This window comes from Passer montanus, unplaced genomic scaffold (genome assembly GCF_014805655.1).
Source record: "Passer montanus isolate IOZ18808 unplaced genomic scaffold, ASM1480565v1 scaffold297, whole genome shotgun sequence".
NCBI classification, from domain to species: domain Eukaryota; kingdom Metazoa; phylum Chordata; class Aves; order Passeriformes; family Passeridae; genus Passer; species Passer montanus.
The window spans coordinates 60,021-82,621 of NW_024367674.1; the positions used below are offsets into that span (position 1 = coordinate 60,021).

At 45.7% G+C, this 22,601-nt stretch overlaps 1 gene segment (V, D, J or C); it reads right to left on the bottom strand.

The window, feature by feature from the left end:
• Positions 1-1,907: 1,907 nt before the first annotated feature.
• LOC120504510 lies at positions 1,908-17,869 on the bottom strand. The segment is given in 5 exon segments: positions 1,908-2,445; positions 3,227-3,343; positions 15,925-16,032; positions 16,671-16,946; positions 17,732-17,869. Coding segments are annotated over 4 exon segments (567 nt in total).
• Between the last annotated feature and the right edge of the window lie 4,732 nt (positions 17,870-22,601).

The window sequence follows — 22,601 nt, forward strand, 5'->3', positions numbered from 1 at the left end:
TAAGTTCTCCTGGGCAGTGGGCTGTGAGCAGCAATCTCCCTCTGAGGGGGTCTCTCAGAGCAGCAGACCCTCGGGTTTGCTACACCTGGAGGATCAGCAAACCAAGATGTGTCCTGGGCCCACACCCTCACTCCTCCAGCCCCAGTCCTTCACCCATCAGTGATGCAAAAGTGAGTATTTCACGGACCTCTGAGGGGAATTGTCACAGTTACCTTGCTGCACTGTTTCTGTGTGCATTTGCTATAACAAATCTGAGAGAAATACTTCTTTTTTAGGTATTTAAGTACCTCAGATATCTAAGCATTCAGGCCTGCAAGTAAGGTTAATTTAGAAGTTTACTTAAGTGCTGCTAAGTGTTGGTCTTTTGCTTTAAGTTAAACATAAGGTAAGTTTTGCTAAATATCCTTTTGTTAAGTTGCTAAGTTTGAACTGAAGTTATAAGTTAGGTTAAATGTTGTCAAGTGTTTTGAATGTTGAGGTTAAGCTATAAATAAAGTTCAAGTTAAGTTGGGATAAATTAAATGCTTTCCCTATGTTAAATTACTAGATTTAAGGTATAAATTAAGCTAAAGAACTGTTAAGTTTGAGTGCTGCTATTAAGCTTTTAGGCCATGTTCCTTTTTATATTTGTATGGTTCCTTTTTATATTTGTATGCAATGTCTTTTCACATGCACACAGCCCCCCACACACACAACCCTAGGGAGTTCTCAGTACATTTGTGTTTTGATTGCATGGATTTTGTTTGGTTTTGCTGTTGCTTGTTTTCCCTTGTGCCCTAGCTGTCCTGTAAGCAGTAGTAACTTGTCCTGCTTTGTTGCTTAATATTAAATCTGACTTTTGCTCATAACCTTGATGGAGATTTTTTAAGCGACCTCAAGCACTCCTGTTTGTGACAAGTTTTTAGTATTTGGTTTCCTACTGGCTACTGATCCCTTGGCCTTCAATGAGGTTCTCATTCTTCATTCTCTTATCCATATTTCCCAGACCAGGTGTCTCTGACCATGAAGTTTGGAGTTGATGTTGGTTTATGGTCATTATCTTTTGTGTATCTTCTGTGCTACACCCAGTCTCTTGAGATCTTAAGCTCCTCATGCCTGCAGCACAGAAACAGTCCTTAGCAAAAGACTTCAGTTCCTTTCCCCCTGGGCAAAGATGAACAAGACCCCTGTCTAAAGGTATATAAAGAAATTTTGAACTTCTTGTCGCTTCCCACATTATGAGAAAGGGGTCACAGAAATGCAGGATTGAGGTTGGAAGGGACCTCTGGAGGTGACTGGGTGTCCCCTGCTCTAGCAGGACTGTCTGGAGCTGTTTGCCAAGGACCATGACCAGGTGGTTTTTGAATATCTCCAGTGAGAGTGGCTCAACCCCTTGAGAATTTCAAAGGCTCTGTGACCACAATCAAACATAGAAACAAATAAATCTCTAGGAGATTTTTAGTACTGTCACAATGTATTGTAACAAAAAGTTCTGCTTATAATCATCCTCTGTTATTTTGATATAATGGGATCCTTTACAGGACAATATTGTATTTTCAGATGTCAGGATAATTCCACATGCAAATGAGCTTCTTTTAACAGAGGCTATATAATGTGGGGCGCAGTTTCCCTACAAACTTTCCACACCTTGTATCAGGTGGCAGAGCTGCAGATACCGTCCCCTTATGTGGAATCAACTGCACTAAGACAGTCTTACAATGGACTGCACTAAAGCTCCAAGTTGTGAGATTTCTTCTGAAAACACTTCTGTTCTCCTGTTTTGTTAAGCTGAATGTTCTGCATTGCCAATGCAAAGTGAAAAGCCACTGCTTAGTGGGGACAATCTGGGACCCTGTCATGAACTGAGGGCTTTAGGTCAATGAAACACTCACTGCCAGAGTTTTCAGCAGAATAAATAAAGGCTTAATAAAGAAATTGACATTGTCTGGATAAATTAAATCACTCCAGATTTTACAGAGCTCTTCTTAGCTGCAATACACATTTATTGAATCTATCTAAAACCCAAAGCTACAAATGGCAGCTACTGGGCTTGAATTGCCCCAGCAGTGCTTCTCCAGTTCCACAGGCAGAAACACAGCATGCTTGGGAAAGGTGCTTTTAAAAGGCCATCTATCTAGAGTGAGCCCTGGAGTTTCCAAAGCTGTTGAAGCAGGTTGGACACTTGTGTGCAAATGCCAGAAGAGTGGGGAGATCTGCTTAGCAGGAGGATGAGGAGAAATCCACTCTCCTCAGTTGTCAGAGGAGAGGAAGCAGCAAAAGCACTTGAAACTCTTCAGTGTAAATCAGCTGGGCAGGCAGGAGTGAAGAGTGTTCAGTGTCTTCAGGGGAAGGTGCTGCCTTGTGTCCTGGGTGGTGTCTGCCAGCAGCTCTGCCCCTGCTTGTTCCACCCCCTTGTGCTGCTGGTTCACATTCTTTCCTGCTCTTCTTCAGGTTCATTCCCCATGTCTGGAAGAGCAAAGGGAGGTTTAAATTACATTTAATAAAACTGGACCTGTGAACCACTGCTTGATAACTGTCAGATGATGACAGATGCAATCACAAAAGTTAGGCTGGACAATATTTTGTTCCTCTTCTGATACTTTAATTTTAAAACTCTTCGCCTTCCTCTCTTTACTGCCAAATGTTTTTATATTGGGATCCTTGCCTTTGAATCCTTATTTGTCTGGATTTTTCTCCCGGCTTTGTATTCTGCCACTCAATATAGTCAATATTTCTTAGACTGTTCAGGTAATACCAGAGTTTCTCTGGCAAACAAAATTTGGGAACCATCCTCAAGAACTGAACTTTGAATACAGAAATACACTCTTTGCTTTGTCCTTTGGGAGGCACAAACTGCTTGTCTTAATTGAATTTTTAGGGGGATAAATTATTTTCTTGTATGTGGTTCGGTTATTGTTGTTGTCTTTTCCCCAGAATACTTGCAAGGGCTGTGGAATGGCCTCAAGAACTGAGATCTGAATACAGAAAAATGCTTTTTCCTTTGTCCTTTGGGAGTCATGATAGACTTGTCTCAATTGGTTTTTAGGGGAAAAACTGATTTTCTTGTGTGTGGTTCGGTTATTGTTGTTGTCTTTTCCCCAGAATACTTGCAAGGGCTGTGGAATGGAATCAGGAGCAGATGAATAGGCATGATTCCTTGTGGGGCTAGGGACAGACACATGGAAAGGCAGTCACTTCTGGCATATGCTTCCAGGCTTTCCAGACACCAAGCTGTGAGCTCCCTTACCTCAGAAAAGAACCAATTTGATACTCATGAGGATATTGAAGGCGATGCCTTTTGCCAGCAGGACTCTCAAACCCAGCACAGCCATGGACAGCATGTTCACTCTCTGCTCTTCAGGGTCTGCTCAGTGACCAGAAAAGAGGGGAGACATCATGGTCTAGGTTTTGGTGTTGTGATCTTGGCAGAAAGTGGGAAATGCACAGGTGGCAGTTTCAGGGAAAGGAAGAGCAGCAAAGGAACAGGCGAGAGAGAACATGGCAGCAACAGGGGAGCCCAGGGTCTGTCCCTGTTGCTTTTTGCTTCCTGGGGCTTGTGTGTAACTGCAGGAGCAAGCTTGGAACAGCAGCTTGTGTCTGCTGAATGTGTTGTGTCCTGAGTCCTCTGCCCTGGAGAAAATACATTTCCATGCCTTTATCCCCCAGAGAGCAATGTAACTTCACTATCCTGTTTGGGTAACTCACCTTGTTACCCAGCTGAGGGGTCTCTGCTGTTGCAAACACTCCTACTAGCCCTTCAGCACCTTGAATGACCTTCAGGAGTACAAAACCAATCCCACAAAATATAAAATGTGATTTAGTAAAAAACCCTCATAATATGCCCCACTTTGAACTTTTTGTTGGTGTTGGATAGGCTGTTCCAGGTTGTCCTGCAGTAGATTTGCTGCTGCAGGGTGAAATATGTAGTCATAAGAAAATTCACGTTTTAATGAAATAGACTGTGTCTAGCCTCTTTCTCCCAAAGTTATTAAGCAGTTGAAACCATGTCTTTCAGATGCTTTGAAACATCTTTCAGCTCTCCCTGTTGAAATACCAAATATCTTTCTGATTTCTGCTGGCTGTCCAGGGCAATGCTGACAGGCAGGCGAGCACCAAGCCCCACAGGATATTGTCCCTAGAAATGTGTTGCAGCTGTGCCACCAAACTGTACCTGGCAGGATTGTTACCATGCTGCTGTCGAACTTGTCCGTGCAGATCAGCTCTGTTGTGTTCTGTTCCTCAGAGCTGATGTTCTTGGTATGGAAAATCGTTGGCAAAGGTGTTGTTTCCACAGTGGTGCCACCATCTTGTGATGTAGTTGATTTCTCAACTATTTCTAGGATAGAATTTTTTGGACTGTATGTTAGAAACCGCATGGTTTAGGCATGATTGATTTTACTGCAGGCTTTCCTGAGTGCTGAGTGACTCACAACTCACATATACTCCAGCTGGGACTAATTTGTAACAATCCCATTTACTGTCTTTTATGTCATTATTCCTCACCATAGGACATGCAAGTAACGAAAGAAGATTGCTTAAACTCACAGCTAGCTGTCTTACAAGAAAACAATTGGTGTCAAAAGAATTTAGTAGCAAACAAATCATTGTGATTCTATGATTTGTTTTTTAAACAAAATACCTTTGCCTCTAGGTCAGGTCATATGTTGAGAATCAAGGATGATCTCAAAAACCAATGTCAGGACTTATCTCAAATTAGTAAATTGAATTAGACTAAAAACATGGAACTGAAAGGAATCCTCCAGCAGCCTTCCTTGCCAGAAAGGGCTCAGCTTATGAAAGGCTGTCAGACACATCCACAAAGACTGGCGTGTCTGCTTAGAAAGGAGCGTCCTGGGGTGTCTCTTGGGTAAAGAGTGGTGCATTAGGGTTTTCATTTTGCATGGTGTCTGCCTTGCGGGTGGGTCAAGAGATCCCCCAGCTCTGACATTTTGTTCATCCCAGGGTACTGATGGAAGGTTGATCAAGGAGCTCTGATTTTACCCCCTTTCCCCATCAGCCCTATGCCACTGCTGAGGAACTGAGGTGAAAGGCAAATCGTGCTCTGCCACAACTTCATGGATCAGCTCTCCTGATCAAGCAAGCAGAACTGCACACTTGTCCACACCTACAGCAACCAGACACCCACCAGAAATCCAGCATTTCCTTCCCAGCTGTTGTACCAGGCTTGGCCAGATCCTGTCAGTGCTGTGCATTCTGTGTTCTCTGAGAAAACCTTGAAAGGCTTTTCATGTGGTCTCCTCTCCAGGCTTTCCAAACAGCCAGAATACAAACAGGCTGCTTCTCTGCAATAGCTCCCTGGGCAGGATCTTCAGCAAGCAATAATGTACCCAGTGCAGTTGTAGTTGAGAGAGCAGAAGATTTGTTTTATCTGACCCCAGAAGGCTCACCCTGACTCCCACTAGTTTGCATCACTGAACAGTACAGCCGTGAATTCCTACTCCTGCTTGCTTCTGGGAAGGGATTTGTGTTTTATGTTTGGAAAATTTATTTGAACAAAAAGTTGTACTTTTCCTTGGCATTCATCTTATACGTCACAGGATGAGCTGTAAATTAATTTCAGAGTCCCTGTGCAGCTCTGAAAATATCCTGTCTTTAGTTATTAAAAGAAAATCATTGAACAGCATGGAAAGAAAAGGTCTTCCTCCACAATGCTAAATTTGCATTCCTTTGTTCCTTTTGGAACTGGAAGTGCAGAGAGATTGTTCCCAGATACACATTTATTCCCATGAAACGTATCCTACAGACATGGAGAGATATTTCGCAGCACCCAAGGCAGTCCCACATCTTTCTGGAAGGAGAGCAGGAGGTTTTAGGGATGTAAAATAACATGGGATGTTCTTGAAGTACTTTAAAAGTATGCAGACCTCTGAAAGCAAAGCAACAATTCCTGAGGGATACACCTGATACTTTAGGATCACAGAGACCATCATAAAAAACCCCTTTGCCTATTCCTTCTTTGGGTTTTTATACTGGTCCTTATGCTCTTTATATCATTGTGGCTCCCCCAGCCCCCCATACACAGTGAGGTATTTCATAGCAAAAACTGCCTCAGTTCCACTACACAGAATTTTGGATTATACAGGCAGTCACATGACTTCTTCAGTGGTTTGAGATCCAACACACCACATGAATAAACACCATATGGCTTTCAAGGAAAAATCTAAAATAGTATCTGAAATCTTGAGTTGTAAATGAGAACTTGGGGACTACATGACACCTCTGAAAAGTCTGATGGAGTTAAAGTGAATAGAAAGCAGGAAAACTATCAGTACTTTTTTTGTTATTTCAAAGCACTTATGATAATTCTTCTGACTTGCTGAAAGCTGTCCCCTTTTTCCTCTCTGTTGCAGTGCTCAGAGGCAGGAGGAATGCCCTCTGGTCTCTTAGAATTGGTGCCTGGGGATCATTTAGTACCTTAGAAAGTCTTCATGGTGTTTTAGGTAAGAGGTGAAAGCAGGTAAAGTGATTGTATTTTGTTGTGTAGAGGCACTGAAACCTTGGGAGTGAGGATCAAAGAGTGAAGGGTCTTGTTCTTCCTGCATCTGCTCCTGGCCATTGTTGGATCTGAAATTAAAAGGATCTTTGCTCTTACCAAAATCTTCCTCTATGCTATGAAACAAAGAGAAGAACACAAATATGAACTTAAATGTAAATATCTAATGGCAGAAGTTTCCTGCCCACTTGTTCAACTGGAGCTGGTTATCAAATGTCTAAAATGATCTGTCTGTGAGAGCCAAGGTCTCAGGTTGAATGGTGAGGGCCCTTTCATGCCAAGGATTGCAGTGAAAAAGAGAACAAGCTCTAAACCCCTCCTGTACCAGGGCTGGGCACACACAGGTGCCTCTCATGTCCCCTGCCCTGGCTGGCAAATCCTCCCAGAGCAGGGAGACCTCACCCTGCTCCTCCCTGAGCTCTCCCAGGCTGTTAAACAGCCCCTTTCCATTTGAGTGGCCACAGAGAGACACCTGTGCTCACAGCCACCCACAAGCCACAAATGCTGGCATTTTGTTGCTTCAAAAGCTCAGTTCTGCCTTTCTTTTTCCTGTCAATGGCCTGGAGCAGTGTCTTGCTTTGAAAGACAGCTGTCTGCCATGGGACGTGAGAACCTACCTTGGAATGGAAAAATATGATGCCCTTCCCTCCAAATTTTTATAACTTTTCTTATATAAATATAAATATAATTATATAATTGTATGAATTATTATAGAGGGCTTTCAGACAAAGATATAGGAAAAGGAATAACAGTCCTTTACTAATAGATACGTGTATGACAACCCAAACAAACAAACAGCAGCAGCAAAGAGAAGCAGAGAGCCGGTCCCAGCCTCTCCCGGCCGCAGGTGCTTTCCCCTGTGGTGCAGTTCTGGGCACAGCCAGCAGGGGCGCTGCTGGCTCCCGGCCGGGCAGGGCGGGTGCGATGATTGCCCCGCTCCAGCAGGGGGCGCTGTGGGGCGAGCTCCTCTCCCTCATGAGGCAATGGCGGCCCAGACGCTGGAGGAGAGGGGAGATGGCTGCATCTGCAAAACTCACGGGGAGCAGCCTGTCCCAGTGCCACTATGGGTGCTGAAATGTGCTGCAGCAGGAACATTGGAGTGGCGAGCCGGAACAACAGAGGTGAGCACACCCAGGAGGCAAAGAAAGATCTCTGAAGTTGTGGCAGGAGCCACGGGGGTTGAGCGGACACAGGGTGTCGAGTTAAGCTGTAGCCATAAGGCCTAAGCAGCGGCTGAAAACTACAGGGCTGGATAGTGGTTGCCAGCCTCCCACAAGCAGTGGGGGATGCTCCCTCAGGGGCCCTGGGCTTCTGGGAGTGGTATTCTGAAACTGTCAGAGTAAATTCTTGCCAGGTGCTGGCAGTTACCATCAGCTGGTAACTGTGGGAACTAAATTCAGTAGGGAACACACTCCAATAAAGGGGGAAGACCTGCTGCGGGGTCTTCCTGAGGCTGATGGCGTTTCCCTGACTGAGTCAATTGAGCTGCCCTCTGATCCAGCAGGATGGCTCAGTGCAGTGTCCCCCGAATTGGACACTGATGGGGTGGCTTGCCCAAGCATCTTGGCTTTTCTGGGGCATTGACAAATTAAACGCTACGGGTCAATTAAATCTCCCTACACTAAGGGATGAGGAAGCCTTCTGCTTTCATGTGACAGCACCAATGGGGGAACTGTAGGAAAGCCTGGGGACACCTGCCTGACCCTCTGGTGTCTGTAACTCCGATTTGGGAGAAACACAAGCCCCTGGATGCATTGGCACAGGTCTCCCTATGTCTTCCATGAAAGACTGTACTTGTAAAGAAAGAAATGAATTCACAAGTGCTCGGAAGAACAACACTTGTGTTTATTTGTGTTTATTCACATGGTGGTAGAGCTGGGAGTGCAGGGAAGGAGTTTTTCATCATGTCCTGGGAAAGTCCATCTTAGCAGTGCAGTTCCTGGTGCAGTGTTTCCCTTTCCTCAGATACAATTAATTGACTGTTGTTATATCCTACTGCAATGTTGTTATGAGACTCCTTAAATATCATGAAGTATCCAAATGTGGTTCAGTTCTGCTTTGCCATGTTCAAACTGCAGTTCTTTCAGTGCCCATTGTGTTTCTTTGTCATGGTTTAACCACCAATGGTATCTAAGCACCACATGGCTGCTTGCTCCTTTGCCCCCTCATTGAACTGGGAGAGAATTGGAAGAGTAAAAGTGAGAAAATTCATGGGTTTAACAAATAAATTAATATTTTTTATAAATAAGGCAAACACTGCATGTGTGAGCAAAGCAAAGCAAAGCAAGGAATTCGTTGACTGCTTCCCATTCACAGCCAAGAGTTCAACCTATTCCAGAAAAGCAGAGCTCCATCATGGTTAATAGTTACATGGAAATACAAATGTCATCACTCAATATCCCCCCTTTCCTTCCTCTTCCCTATCTTTATATGCTGAGCATGATGTCCTATGGCCTGGAATCCCTCTTTGGTCAGCTGGGGTCAGCTGAACCAGCTGTGTTCCCTCCCAGATTTTGTGTACCCTCAGCTCCTCACTGGTGGGTGGAATGAGGAGCAGTAGAGGCCTTCCCTCCATGTAAGGGCTGCTCAGCAATAACTCAAACACTCCTGAATTACCAACACACTTTCCAGCACAGGTTCAAAACACACTCCCATTCCTGCTACTATGAAGAAAATTAACTGTACTCCCTGCGTCTCTGCTGTCCCTGTTCCAGTCTCTGCCCCTGCCTGTCCCTCTCCCCTCCTGAGCTGAGCTCCTGCCCGGCCAAATCTGAGGCTCCATGGGAGCCCCAGAGGAGCTGAGCAGAGCTGCCCTTCCAGGGTTTTGTCTTTGCTCCAGGGTATTCTGAGCTGGGAAGAGCTGGTGTTGTCTGGGCCTTGAGAATAACAAACGCTGAGGTAAAATCTCACAGTCTCAGGCAGGACTCATGCTGAGCCCCATTCTTCTAAGCATCAGTATTGCAATTAGCAAGGAGGAGGATTTAGGAAGGAGGGGTGGGAGGTGCTGCAGAGAGCAGAGCAGATATTCCTCAGCTGCCCAAGGTTGGAAACCAAGGTTTGTCCCTCTCACTTAGTGGGGGATAGGTGGTGGAGCAAATATTGACTATGCAGACAGTACAAGACCCCACATAGGAGTAAGTGGGCATGGCCTGACAAAATCTGTGACTCCATGGAGAGCTCCCATTGAAGCAGGCTCCTGGCAGGAGCTGTGGCCCCATGCAGTGAGTAGCCCAGGCCAGAAGAGGTTTTCTGGCAGGACCCGTGTCCCACAGAGGAGCCACAGTGCCACAGTGTGTTTCTGAAAGGCTGCACCCCATGGAAAGGAGCCACTGGGCTGGAGGAGCTTGTGAGGAACTGCAGGCAGAGGGAGGAACCTGCACTGGAGACGTTCCTGGAGAAATGTCATCCATGGGTTGGACTCCACACTGAAGCAGGGGAAGAGAATGAGAAAGAAGAATGAGAAAGAAGAAATGGCAAAGAAAACATGTTTTGAAGTGATTGTAAGCCACATTCACCGTCCATGAGCCATGATCACATGGAGGAGATGTTTCATGATTTGTTCTTATTTCTCACTAACCTATATTGATTTGATTGGCAGTTACCTCAATTCCTTTCTCCAGGTCAATGTGTTTGCATAAGATGGCACTGCTGGGACATCTCTTGGTCCATATCTGGACCAAGAAACATAAACTGTGTATTTTTCCTCCTGTCCAGTAGAGGAGGGGCACTGAGACAGCAGCTTGCTGAGCCCCTGGAGGACAACCAAAGTCAACTCACCACACCTCAACTCCTTCTTCCTGGTCAGGCTCTCTGTAGCAGCCACCGGGTAGAGCAATGTCATCCCTGCTGATTTGGCTTTCCTGAGCAGCCTGGCTGCACCCTCCACAGCACTCTGGAAGCTCCAGCAACACATCTCCATCATCCCATGGCTCTGCAGCCAAGGCACAGAGGAGAAATGAGGCTGTGCTGGACAGGAGCCCAGGCAACGTGCACTAAACCTGCACTTTCCCAAACTGCAGCCTGTGCAGTTCCCAGGACAGATCCTCCTGCACCATCAATGGTACCAGCCCTTCCAGCGGCCCTCCCTGCAGTGCCTTTTAGTGCCACCAAGCCAGAGGGATGTTTCCTGCACCTGCCATTGCCTGACAAGAGCTCTGGGGAGCAGCTGCCTGTAGGAAATGCTGAGCGATCTATCTTCCCCATCTGCTGGTTTTTGGCTCACTCTGCTGCAGAGCTGCTCCAGGGTGAGTCTGCTCTGCAGTAATACGTTGCTGCATCGCCTTGATTTACTGCCAGGATCTCAAGTGTGTAGCTGTTCTGGGAGCTCTTCAGCCTTGCCTTAAAGCGATCTTGAAAACCTTCATAGGTAGTACCATCTGTGGAAATCCATTCCTTGCCCCGTGGGCCCCAACGGTACCAGTACATGAAGTAGCTGCTCATACGGGCTCTCTTCATGCTGCACTGGATGGTGACTCCATTTCCCTCTTGCACGGTCACTCCCCTGGGGTTCTGCTCCAAGGTCACCTGGCCAGTGACTGCTGCAGAGAGCAAGAACAAAGCACAGTCACTGCAAGATCCATCAATGTTTAAGGCAGTGCTGGTGTGGCCTTGGACAGGCACTGGACCTGTGGGAGGAAAAAATCCTCCTCTTGGAAGCCAGCTGACACAAATGGGCAGAGCTGGTGGCAGCTAGCAAGGCTCACAAGGAAGGAGACACCACATTTCCCTCCCTCCTTCTCCCAGTCACAAAGGCAGCTTCTTCTGATTTTCCCCAAAGAAGCAGGAAGGATTTGCACCATGATGGGACAAAGTCCTTTGTCCTTGCCAAGACAGCATGGTGAGAAACCCATTCTTCTGTCTCTGATCCAGCTCTAGGTGAGCACAGCAAAGACAAAGGGCTGTCCCAGGCAGTGGGGTTGTGCCCTGTGCTGCCATGCCCCAGCTGGGCTGTGCCAGAGGGGCCGCAGTGCCCCAGGAGCAGTGTCCAGTGCCAGGCAAAGCGCTGGGCCCCGAGATGTGAGTGCAGCAGGGAGGTGCCCTGCGTGTGCCCAGGCTGCAGAGGAGGCAGCTGGCATGGAGGTGCCGAGCTCAGAGGCACAAGAGGAGAAGGGCTGCTCTCCCCGTGCCCCACAGGCATGGCTGGGCAGCTCCAGCCAAGGCACAGCTCTGGCTGCCAGCGCTCAGCACAGCTCCCCAGAGCCCTGCAGAGCCCAGGGCCACGCTCAGCTCCGGGGCCATCAGCCCTTGCCTTCACTCACCTACAATGGGCAAGAAGCCCAGGCACAGGGCACTCCACATGGCCAGGCCCGCTCTGAGTGGCCTCTCTCCAGCTTCTCTGTGCCTGCACAGCAGCTCTGCCCACTCCTGCCCTGCCTGGGCCTGTGTCACTGCTCTCAGGCCCAGTCCCTGCTGGTCCCTCCCTCTGCCTATGACAACAGTGAGGGGGAGAGGTGGGGCACGCGGAGCAGAACTTGAAGCTCTTGGTGCTCTCCTGAGTGTCTCTCACCCTGGGTGCTTCTCATTTTTCTGTTAAGCCCTCTCCATATTCCTACTTTCTGTGATTCAGTGAAACAGCCTCAGGCTTGCTTTGGAGTGTCTCAGAGGGAACACTACATTGGGAAATTCCTAAAGCACAACTGCCTCATTTGGCATCCAGTGTGGGGCTTTAAGGATTGAGATAAGATCAGATCTGCCCTGAGTGGGCTGGAGACAAATTTGATGTCAGCATTAGTGGTATCAGGTATGGAGCCACTGTTGCCAACAATGCTGGGGCTGTTCCTGTGGCTGTGGGACCTAACCCTGTGTATGTTCCCATGGGTGCTCCCCATGATGATATTTTGCAGGGCTGTGGGCACTGAGAAGGGAATTGGGAAGAGGACAGAAACTCTCAGCCTCTGGAGGTGGCTCCCGTCCAGCATTAGTGAAAGATGTTGTCCCAAGGATGATCCTGCAGTGCACCCAGGCAGGTGGAACCCCATGGCCAGAGACTCTATTGGCCAACAAAATAAAACTGTGTGTGCACAATGCCTGTTAGAGGTGCCCACATAATGAAGTCTGGGGTGTGTCTGTCTGCTTGCAGGTTACATTTCAATACAGGTCACAAAAGATTAAGTGCCCTGATTGTGCGAGGCTTTGGCATAGCCAGGAATCAGCTAGGGGCATCCCTACAGAAATTCTACAGTTGACATCTATTTTCAAATCTGTGCTTTGGAAAGACAGACATTTCCAGGGGCTCTGCACTCCCCAGTCCTGAATGGTTTTTCGGGGGAAGATCAGGTTCCCAATACTTCAGTTCAGACAAGATCTGCTGACTGAAATATAAGGGAAAGAGAGAAAACGAACTTGCCCCTGCATCAGGTAATTAACCATCCTCCTAACAGTTTCTGTGATGGATATGTCCATTTCAGCTCTTCCTTGCATATCCTGCGTTGTTCCACACATGTTTAAGTGGATGAATTGCTTATGGGAGATTTTCAGAAATGCAGTAATGTTGATGTCCTTATTTCAACCCCATGTAGTTCTACTTCCTGCACCAAATCAGGGCACACATCACTCACTGCATCCTGACAAAAATCCAGATAAAAACAGGTCTGTAGAGGAATTAACCAACACGTTGTGGTGCTCACTTGGGTTGGGTGAGTCTATATAATTTTCCACATACCACTTTTTATTACCAGTGTTCCCCTCTCCTCCAGTATTTTCTGACCTTTGAAAATGCTTATCACAGAATTCAGCAAACCCACAGTTTCTCACCTGTGAATCCAAGGCAAAATCTGACAGCAACACCGTTCTGATCACAAGTCAGGAATGGGGGACTTACTGAGATATTTAGCCTGATCTCTACAGAACATGGTCAGGAAGCCCAAGTGTAAGACTGCTGCAGTATTTCAGATTGAGATTCCTAAGGAATTTTGAAAGCAATGCTGCAAGTGCTTCCTGTATTTTACTCCATTTCTTCTGTTATATGTAACTTTCAGCTCTAATCATGCTTTAGTTTGAAGTTTCAATCAAATCTCACCTTAGTTTTTCAGCTCTTTCAGTTTCCTGATTCTGATCTTTCCAAAGCCTCAGTATCACTTCACGAGAGTTTTCAACTGTTCCTGATGGCTTTCCAGAATGCAAATGAAGAGCAAAGAAGTTTCATTTGTAGAATGCCCAAGCACAACACTTCTTGTGGGGTTTGGGTGGTTTCTTTAGTTGGTTGTTTTTTTGCTTTTCATCTGCTGCTTGAGCTATTTGCGGGATTTCATGAATTTGAAAGTGTTGTGAGAACAATAAACACTTTGGCCAGAAGGTAGCAGGAGAGACCACAGAAAGCAGTTCAGTTTACATCAATAGATCTAACTTTACCAGGAACTTTTTAGTATTTCAGGACACAAAACAGAGAGGTTAGATTATATCCAAGAGATGCAGTAATGTGATTATTACATTGTACTATTAATGCTGTGTAAGACAGCAGATGGATTCAGTGGTACAAAAAGCTGTTTAGGATTGCCCATTGTCACGGAGTTCTTCATGATGTTTTCCCATGTAACCTCTTGGAGAGAGGTTTATTCGTTCAGGATGCTTTTAATGTTCTCTGCCACTGGAGAGAGCTCTCACCATTTTGGGTTGCTCAGCAGGACCAATGTCAGATACCACACTCCATGTGTGAGTCTCACTAAGGGATAGGAAAAATGAATGTGCTAGAGGTGAAAATTTTCCTCAAATTACTTCAAAAGTTTTATTGAAGTTCATGTTTTGGGTGATCTTGTCACTGAAACTGTGAGAAAAACAAAAACTCTCCCACTTTTTTTTTTTTTAGTGTTAGAGGATCAAGGCATTACTTTATTCTGGCCAAGATGGGCAAGAGAGATAATTTAATCCACACATTGCATGGGTTGTGCAGAGAAAATGCTTCCATCACACGAGGTTTTCACTGGAGTGTTCTAGTACTTCTACAGTGAAAACCCAGGGAAATTCATTGGTTTAATGATCATTGATCCCAAGTTCCACAGTTTGTAGTATTTGGTTTTTATTGATCCCTTCACCTTCAATGTTATTTTGGTTTTCATTCTTCATTCTCTCATTGATCTTTTCCCAGACCAGGTTTCTCTGACCATGCCAGGGCTGATGTCTGGAGCTGATGTTCATTAATGGTCATTATCTTTTGTGTATCTTGTGTCCTGCTCCCAGTCTGCTGAGGTGTGAAGCTAATCAGGCTTAGAGTGCTGGAACAGTCCTTTGAAAATAAACTTCATTTCTTTTCCCCCTGGGCAAAGGTGAACAAAACCCCTTACTAAAGGTATATGAAGAAATTTTGAACTTCTTATAATTCCTGTCAGTATGAGAAAGATGTCACAGAAATTGAGAAGAATTGAGGTATGAAGGGACCTCTGGAGGTGACTGGGTGTCCCCTGCTCTAGCAGGACTGTCTGGAGCTGTTTGGCAAAGACCATGACCAGGTGACTTTTGAATGTCTCTAGGGACAGTGGCTCAGCCCCTGGAGATTTCCAAAGACTGTGAGCAGAATCAAATATGGATGCAAATTAGTCTCTAGTAGAAGAGAAGTAGTACTATGAAAATGTATTGTACCAAAGAGTTCTTCTTATAATCATCCTCCATTATTTAGGAATCAGGACAATATTGTTTTTTCAGATGACAGGATAATTCCACATGCAAATGTGCTTCTTTCAACAGAGGGTATTTTAATGTCCTTTCCCTCCTATGCATCTGATTCCTCTGGTTTTGTCTGAGGCAATATGCTTATAATGTAAATCTACCTGAGAAATTGGAAAAACGTGTGGAGTGCTTGAGAAAAACATTCTGGGTGTCACTGGAAAATCAGGATGAAAATACTGGTGAACAGCTCCCCCTCACTGATGTTACGGTGGCAGAATATACTAAATGAGCATTTCACTGGATTTGAATTTGCCATGCAAATTTCACAAATTTCACAGAGCTTCTGCAAGGGCTGAGGCTCTTCTCTGGGTGTCTGCAGGGCCTGAGGGTCTGAGCTGAGCAAGCTCAATGCAGCACCCCTTGCTATGTCCTGTGCAGAGGCTCTCTTGAAGGCTCCAGGAACTCAGGCAGGGGAAGCAAAGCCTTCTTTCCCCTTCAGGATGTGGTTACCTTGTGTTCTCAAAAGCAGGGGAGGGTTAATGCTGCCTGGTGGAACTGAGTCAGAAATGGTGACCACAGCATCCTGCCTGTAGCTTGAGAGAGGGCATGAGCTGGGGAAGGTGTGGGCTGAGCTCTGTTCGGTAAGAACCAAGTTGTTATGGCAACTATCACTCCATCAAACCACCCCAGATTATTTTCTGGTGGCCCCTTGCTCCTATCCCTGAGTGCAAAACAACAGCAGGGTTTCTTCTCTGCTGACAGGAGCATTTTCCTCCCTCGTCATCCCCTGGAGAGCAATGTAACTTCACTATCCTGTTTGGGTAACTCACCTTGTGCTGAGGGGGCTGTGCTGTTGCAAACCCTGTCACTGGCCTCTGACACTGTTCTGGTTCTGTTTGGTTCCCCAAACCCTGTTACTGGTTCTTCAGGCTTCTCTTCTGTAGCATGATAAAGAAAAGACATTTTAAACTATATCCACCATTTATACAGGATTAAAAATATGTTTAGATGATATTTCTCATAGAAAATCGGAGGCAAGCACAGAGTGGGCCTTAGCTGGTCGGGATAAATTCCGACATCATTTTGAAGAGTCAATTTCTCCATGCAGTTGCAGGAAACAGAGGAAGTCGTGCATTATTTTGGTTTTACTAATTGAATGGCCTTCAGGACTAAGAGAGTAAACCCAACAAATATGACAATTCATTTAGTTAAAAAACTCTCACAACATACCCCACCTTTAACTTTTTGTGTTGGTATTGGAAGGGTGGTTCCAGCTTGTGCTGCAGCAGGTTTCCTGCTATAGGCTAAAATATTGAATCCTAAGGAAATGCACATTTTAAAGAAATTGATGGTGTCTTCCCTTTTCTTCCCAAAAAAGGTATCTGAAAGTAATTAAATAGTTGAAAACCCATTTCTTTTAGATGCTTTGAAACATCTCTCAGCTCTCCCTGCTGAAATCGCAAATGTCTTTCTAATTTCTGCTGGCTGCCTGGGGCAGTGCTGTCCAGAAGGAGAACACAAAGCCCACAGGCCACTGTCTCCAGGAATAAGTGACATCTGTGCCACCAAACTGTACCTGGCTGTGCTGTTATCATGCGGTTGTCAAATTTGGCCATGCAGGTCACCTCCGTGTCTTTTGTCAGCCTGACCACTTTAATTGCATTGTACAACCCCTCTGATGTCAAAATGGATGTGCCCTGTTCATAGACGACCTCCTGAGAGGGCATCTCCAAGCTGATGTTCTTTGTAGGGGAGTTCCTTGCCAAACAAGCTGCTTTCCCAGTGCTGCCATCTCCTTCCAGTTTCTTTGATTTCATCACAACGACTTGAGGGTCAGAAGTTTTAGAAATGTCTGTAAAGAAAAGCAGGGTTAGGACAGGATTAATTTTACTGCAGGCTTGCCCGAGTGCTGAGTGAGCCAAAATTCAGATGTACTCCAGCTCTGACTATTTTGTAACATTGTCCTTCACTGTCTTTTATGTCATTATTCCTTGCCGTTAGTGGTACAAGTAACAAAAGAACATTGCTTAAACTCACAACTGGCTGTGTTACAACAAAACTATTGGTGTCAAAATCATTTAGTAGCAAACAAATCATTGTGTTACCATGATTTATTTATTAGAGAAAAAAACCTTCCTTCTCAGTCAGATCATATATGGCCAATCAAGGGTTATCTCAAAAACCAATGTCAGGACTTAATTCAGATTAGCAATTTGAATTAGAGTAAAAACATGGAACTGAAAGAATCCTCCAGCAGCCTTCCTTGCCAGAAAGGGCTCAGCTTATGAAAGGCTGTCAGACACATCCACAAAGACTGGCGTGTCTGCTTAGACAGGAGCATCCTGGGGTGTCTCTTGGATAAAGAGTGGTGCATTAGGCTTTTCATTTTGCATGGTGTCTGCCTTGCAGGTGGGTCAAGAGATCCCCCATCTCTAACATTTTGTTCATCCCAGGGTACTGATGGTAGGTTAATCAAGGAGCTCTGATTTTACCCCCTTTCCCCATCAGCCCTATGCCACTGCAGAGGAACTGAGGTGAAAGGCAAATCATGCTCTGCCACAATTTCAAGGATCAGCTCTTCTGACCAAACAGGCAGAACTATACACCTGTCCACACCTACAGCAACCAGACACCCACCAGAAATCCAGCATTTCCTTCCCAGCTGTTGTACCAGGCTTGGCCAGATCCTGTCAGTGCTGTGCATTCTGTGTTCTCTGAGAAAACCTTGAAAGGCTTTTCATGTGGTCTCCTCTCCAGGCTTTCCAAACAGCCAGAATACAAACAGGCTGCTTCTCTGCAATAGCTCCCTGGGCAAGATCTTCAGCAAGCAATAATGTACCCAGTGCAATTGTAGTTGAGAGAGCAGAAGATTTGTTTTATCTGGCCCAGAATGCTCATCCGAGTCCCACTAGTTTGCATTACCAGACAAAACAGCCATGAATTCCTACCACTGCATTTTGTTCATCCCAGGGTACTGATGGTAGGTTAATCAAGGAGCTCTGATTTTACCCCCTTTCCCCATCAGCCCTATGCCACTGCAGAGGAACTGAGGTGAAAGGCAAATCATGCTCTGCCACAATTTCAAGGATCAGCTCTTCTGACCAAACAGGCAGAACTATACACCTGTCCACACCTACAGCAACCAGACACCCACCCGAAATCCAGCATTTCCTTCCCAGCTGTTGTACCAGGCTTGGCCAGATCCTGTCAGTGCTGTGCATTCTGTGTTCTCTGAGAAAACCTTGAAAGGCTTTTCATGTGGTCTCCTCTCCAGGCTTTCCAAACAGCCAGAATACAAACAGGCTGCTTCTCTGCAATAGCTCCCTGGGCAGGATCTTCAGCAAGCAATAATGTACCCAGTGCAGTTGTAGTTGAGAGAGCAGAAGATTTGTTTTATCTGGCCCAGAATGCTCATCCGAGTCCCACTAGTTTGCATTACCAGACAAAACAGCCATGAATTCCTACCACTGCTTGCTTCTGGAAGGGATTCCTGTTTTATGTTTATGTTCAAATTTATTTGGAGAAAAATGTGTTCGTCTCCTTTGCTTTCATCTTGTAAAGTCACAGGAGGAACCCTATATTCCAGAAAGTAATGGACCTTAGCATTTTTAATGTATGTTTAGTCTGGAATAATCCAACCTGAACCAAAAGGAAAGCCTGCTCTGTCCTTAACTGAGGCATCAACAGAATTTGCCTGGAGTATCCCATGGTGGCACTAATGCTTGCTATTTTATGTCATTTTGACTTGGGGAACTGGCAAAAGCCTGGATACTAAAGTATTTGTGCTCAAAATGTCGTAAAAAAGCATATTTTAAGTTGCAGCTCCCAAAGTAATTCAGAACTGTATTGGAGAGGTTGCTCGCATCCTGAAAATGTTGGATTCAACTTATTAAGTATCTCAGCAGACTTGAAAGGGACTATGATACTTTAAGCTCAATGCCTTTTACTGTCAAACATAATTCCAGAGTCCCTGTGCCGCTCTGAAAATATCCTGCCATTTGCTAGAAAAAGAAAACCATTGAACAGAGCAGAAAGAAGAGGTCTTTCTGCAGACAGGTAAGTTTACATTCCTTTGTCTCTTTGGAATTGGAAGTGCACTGAGATTGTTCCCAAATACACATTTATTCCCATGCAATATATCCCACAGGCATGGAGAGATATTCAGCAGCACCCAAGGCAGTCCCACATCTTTCTGGAAGGAGAGCAGGAGGTTTTAGGGATGCAAAATAACATGGGACGTTCTTGACACACTTTAAGACATGCAGACCTCTGAAAGCAAAGCAACAATTCCTGAGGGATGCACCTGATACTTTAGGATCACAGAGATCATCAAAAACCCCTCTGCCACACCAACATTCACATTTCCCTAGAAAAGCTTGGGGAGACATGCACCTTTATTTTTCATCATGGAATTCCAAAAAAAGATAGGAATAATTAAGGCTTCTTACAATCCCTACTCCCCACATTGCTCTTTTCAGAACAAAGACAACTGGTCCAAATATAAGCTTCGCTGTCATCACACTGCTAAGACTTATTCCTATAACTTACTCTTTCATCATGGTGTTCAAAAGTGTTATAAAAACAGGCGATGAAAATCCATTAGTTCTAATTATCCACGGGTGCAAGTCAATGAGAGGATCCAGAGGTAGATTTACTTCCAAATATTGAAAAGAAAAAAAAAGTTAGTAGAATCGATCAGTGCTTTTTCATAGCTTGATAGTATAGAATTTTCAACTTCCCCCTTTCTTCCACGTTTCAGAACCTTCATGAGCTCTTTTATGTATCCAGGATAAAAGGAAATATAGGAAGAATGTTGTTCTTCTTAATCACTAGAGCCACCCATCTCCTTTCCTTCCCAAAATATCTCACCTTCTTTCCCTCTTGTTTTTGTGCAGGTCCCTATGCTGTTTATATCATTGTGGTATCCAAGCCCCAAACACAGTGTTATATTTCATAGCAAAAACTGTCTCTGTTCCACTACACCGAATTATGGATTATACAGGCAGTCACATGACCTCCTCAGTGGTTTAAGACTCAATGTACCACAGGAAGAAACACCATATGGCTTTCAAGGAAGGATCTAAAATAATATCAGAGAGGTTGAGTTGTTAATGAGACCTTGGGGACCATGTGACACCTCTGAAAAGTCTTGGGGAGTTAAGGTGGATAGAAAGCAGGAAAATAATCAGTACTTCTGGTGTCCTTTCTCAGCATTTCTTACAATGCAGTCTAACTCCTCTACCTCTCTTCTTGTGGGTAATAGTGGTAGTGTGACAGGAGTCCTGAGATGTAGCAGGCTGGCTCGGGGGGTGTTGGGAGGAATGGATTAAAAGCAGAAAATGCAGGAGGGCCGTAAATTGCTGAAGTGACCTTCCAGCTGGGAATTACCCTTGATAGCCCAGGGTGAACTGCATCCAGGGATCCTCTAGCGTAGACCGTGTTTTAGATACCAGTGACTCTCCTTGCCTCTGCCTGGCTGTTGCTCAGGGATTCACTCAGGTTCGTATACAATTAGTGGTAGCCTGCAATTCTGGAACATTTTCCTAATCCTCCTGCAATAATCAGGGATGTTTTCAACTTTAACAGGTAGTGTAGGTTAGGATTTTTCTTCTTCTTTCTCTCAGGTAATTTTTCTCCCTTTTGTTGCCTGAGAAATTATAAGGATGGATCCTTTTAGAGACAAAGGATGTGACTGGGATGTTGAATAGGGAGAGGGGTGCAGTTGTCTTCCCTCTTAGCTTGGGGGCATTCTCTTGGGAATTGAAGAAATGAGCTTTTGGCCAGGGGTGAAGTCAGGGGGCTGGGCTTAGCTCCTCGCTGGTACTTGCTCTGGGGATTGGAGGTGGTCACAGTCTTGGTGCTGGGCTGCTGCTGCGGGGAGAATTCACTGCCACCACGGAGTTCTGTCCTCCACTGCTCCTCCTACCGTAGCTGAGCCTTTGCGTGTAAGGGCAGTCATTGAACTGGTACCTCTCTTAAATCCCATCTCACAGGGAGAGACACTCACCATCAGTTCAGGTGCCTCAGGGGACACCTGGGAGCCAGACCCCTTAGCCCCTCTGGAGGGAGCATCTCCCGGCTGTTTGTGGGGGCCTGCCTGCTACTGCCCAGCCCTGTTGGTTTCTGCCACTGCTTCAGGGATTTTTTCTACACTATAATTCTACACCCCATGTCTGCCTGACATCATGCAGCTCTTGGCACATCTCTGGAGTGTTTGCTACTGTTTGCCACTCTGGGTGTGTTCACCTCTGCCCTTCCAGCTGCTCCTTCTCAGATTCCAGCTACAGCTCCTTTTGGCATCTGCAGGGGCACTGGAACCAGCTGCTCCTGTGGGATTGTAATGGGAGCCCCATTGTCCATCTCTCCTGCCTGCCCACCCACCATTGCCCACATGCAGAGAGGCAGCCGAGCCGCGCCACAGCGCCCCCTGCTGGAGCGGGGCAATCATCGCACCCACCCTGCCCGGCCAGGAGCCAGCAGCGCCCCTGCTGGCTGTGCTCGGAACTGCACCACAGGGGAAAGTGCCTGCGGCCGGGACAGGCTGGGACCGGCTCTCTGCTTCTCTTTGCTGCTGCAAGTGTTGTTTGTTTGTCTTCCTACACTTACTGGTAAAGAACTATTATTCCTATAACTTTGTGTGAAAGCCGCTTTATTTCAAAGTTATAACAATTTGGAGGGAAGGGGGTCATATTCCCCATTCCAAGGAGGTTCCTGCCTTCCTTGGCCAACAGCTGTCTTTCAAATCAAGACAAAAAGGTTGCTCAAGGCACACTGAATTTGATCTTAAATGCTTTCAGGTTTGGCGCAGATACCATTTCTTTGGGCAGTCTATTTCATCGCTGTAGTTAAAAAAAACATTTCTTCATTGTATCTTGTCTATTCTATCTTTGTGTAAAACTATTACCCCTTGTCGCATCGCTACGGCCTATAGTAAAAGTCTTTCCCCATAATTTTTTAAGCCTCGTTCATTTAAAAGCAGCATTTTTCAATTTCACCTTCTGTGGTCGTATGAAAGACTCACTCACAGCTGCATTCCCATCCCCGCACGAAGATATTTGCCTCAGGCAGAGGAGAAAACTTCCCTTGCAATGTCTGTGAGTTCCTTGCTAGAGGAGGACGCTCTAGCAAGCGAGAGAAGTTACTTTAAAATAATTTAGAAAAACACATGGCTTTGCAAAGTTAAGGAAGAACAAGCATTCTCAATTGACCGGCCTATTGTCTGCTTCCTGGAGCTTGACAAGTCTATTTCTGGCCACGGCTTGTTAATGTAGGAGGCAATCCTGGGCAGAGTAGATGGGAGGAAAATCAACTGGGAAATGATGAGTAGAAGCTCTTTCTTTCTCTCTTGCAGAAATCAAAGGCCATGCGGGAGGACTACAAGGGACAGTGATGTGACAAATTTCCCTGTCAGCAATTTCTTGTCTGCACTAAATGCACCCAGATCTCCCAGGCTCTCCTTATATGTCAGCTGTTCCCTCCCTTGTGTTCCTGGCCCTTCACTGCATTT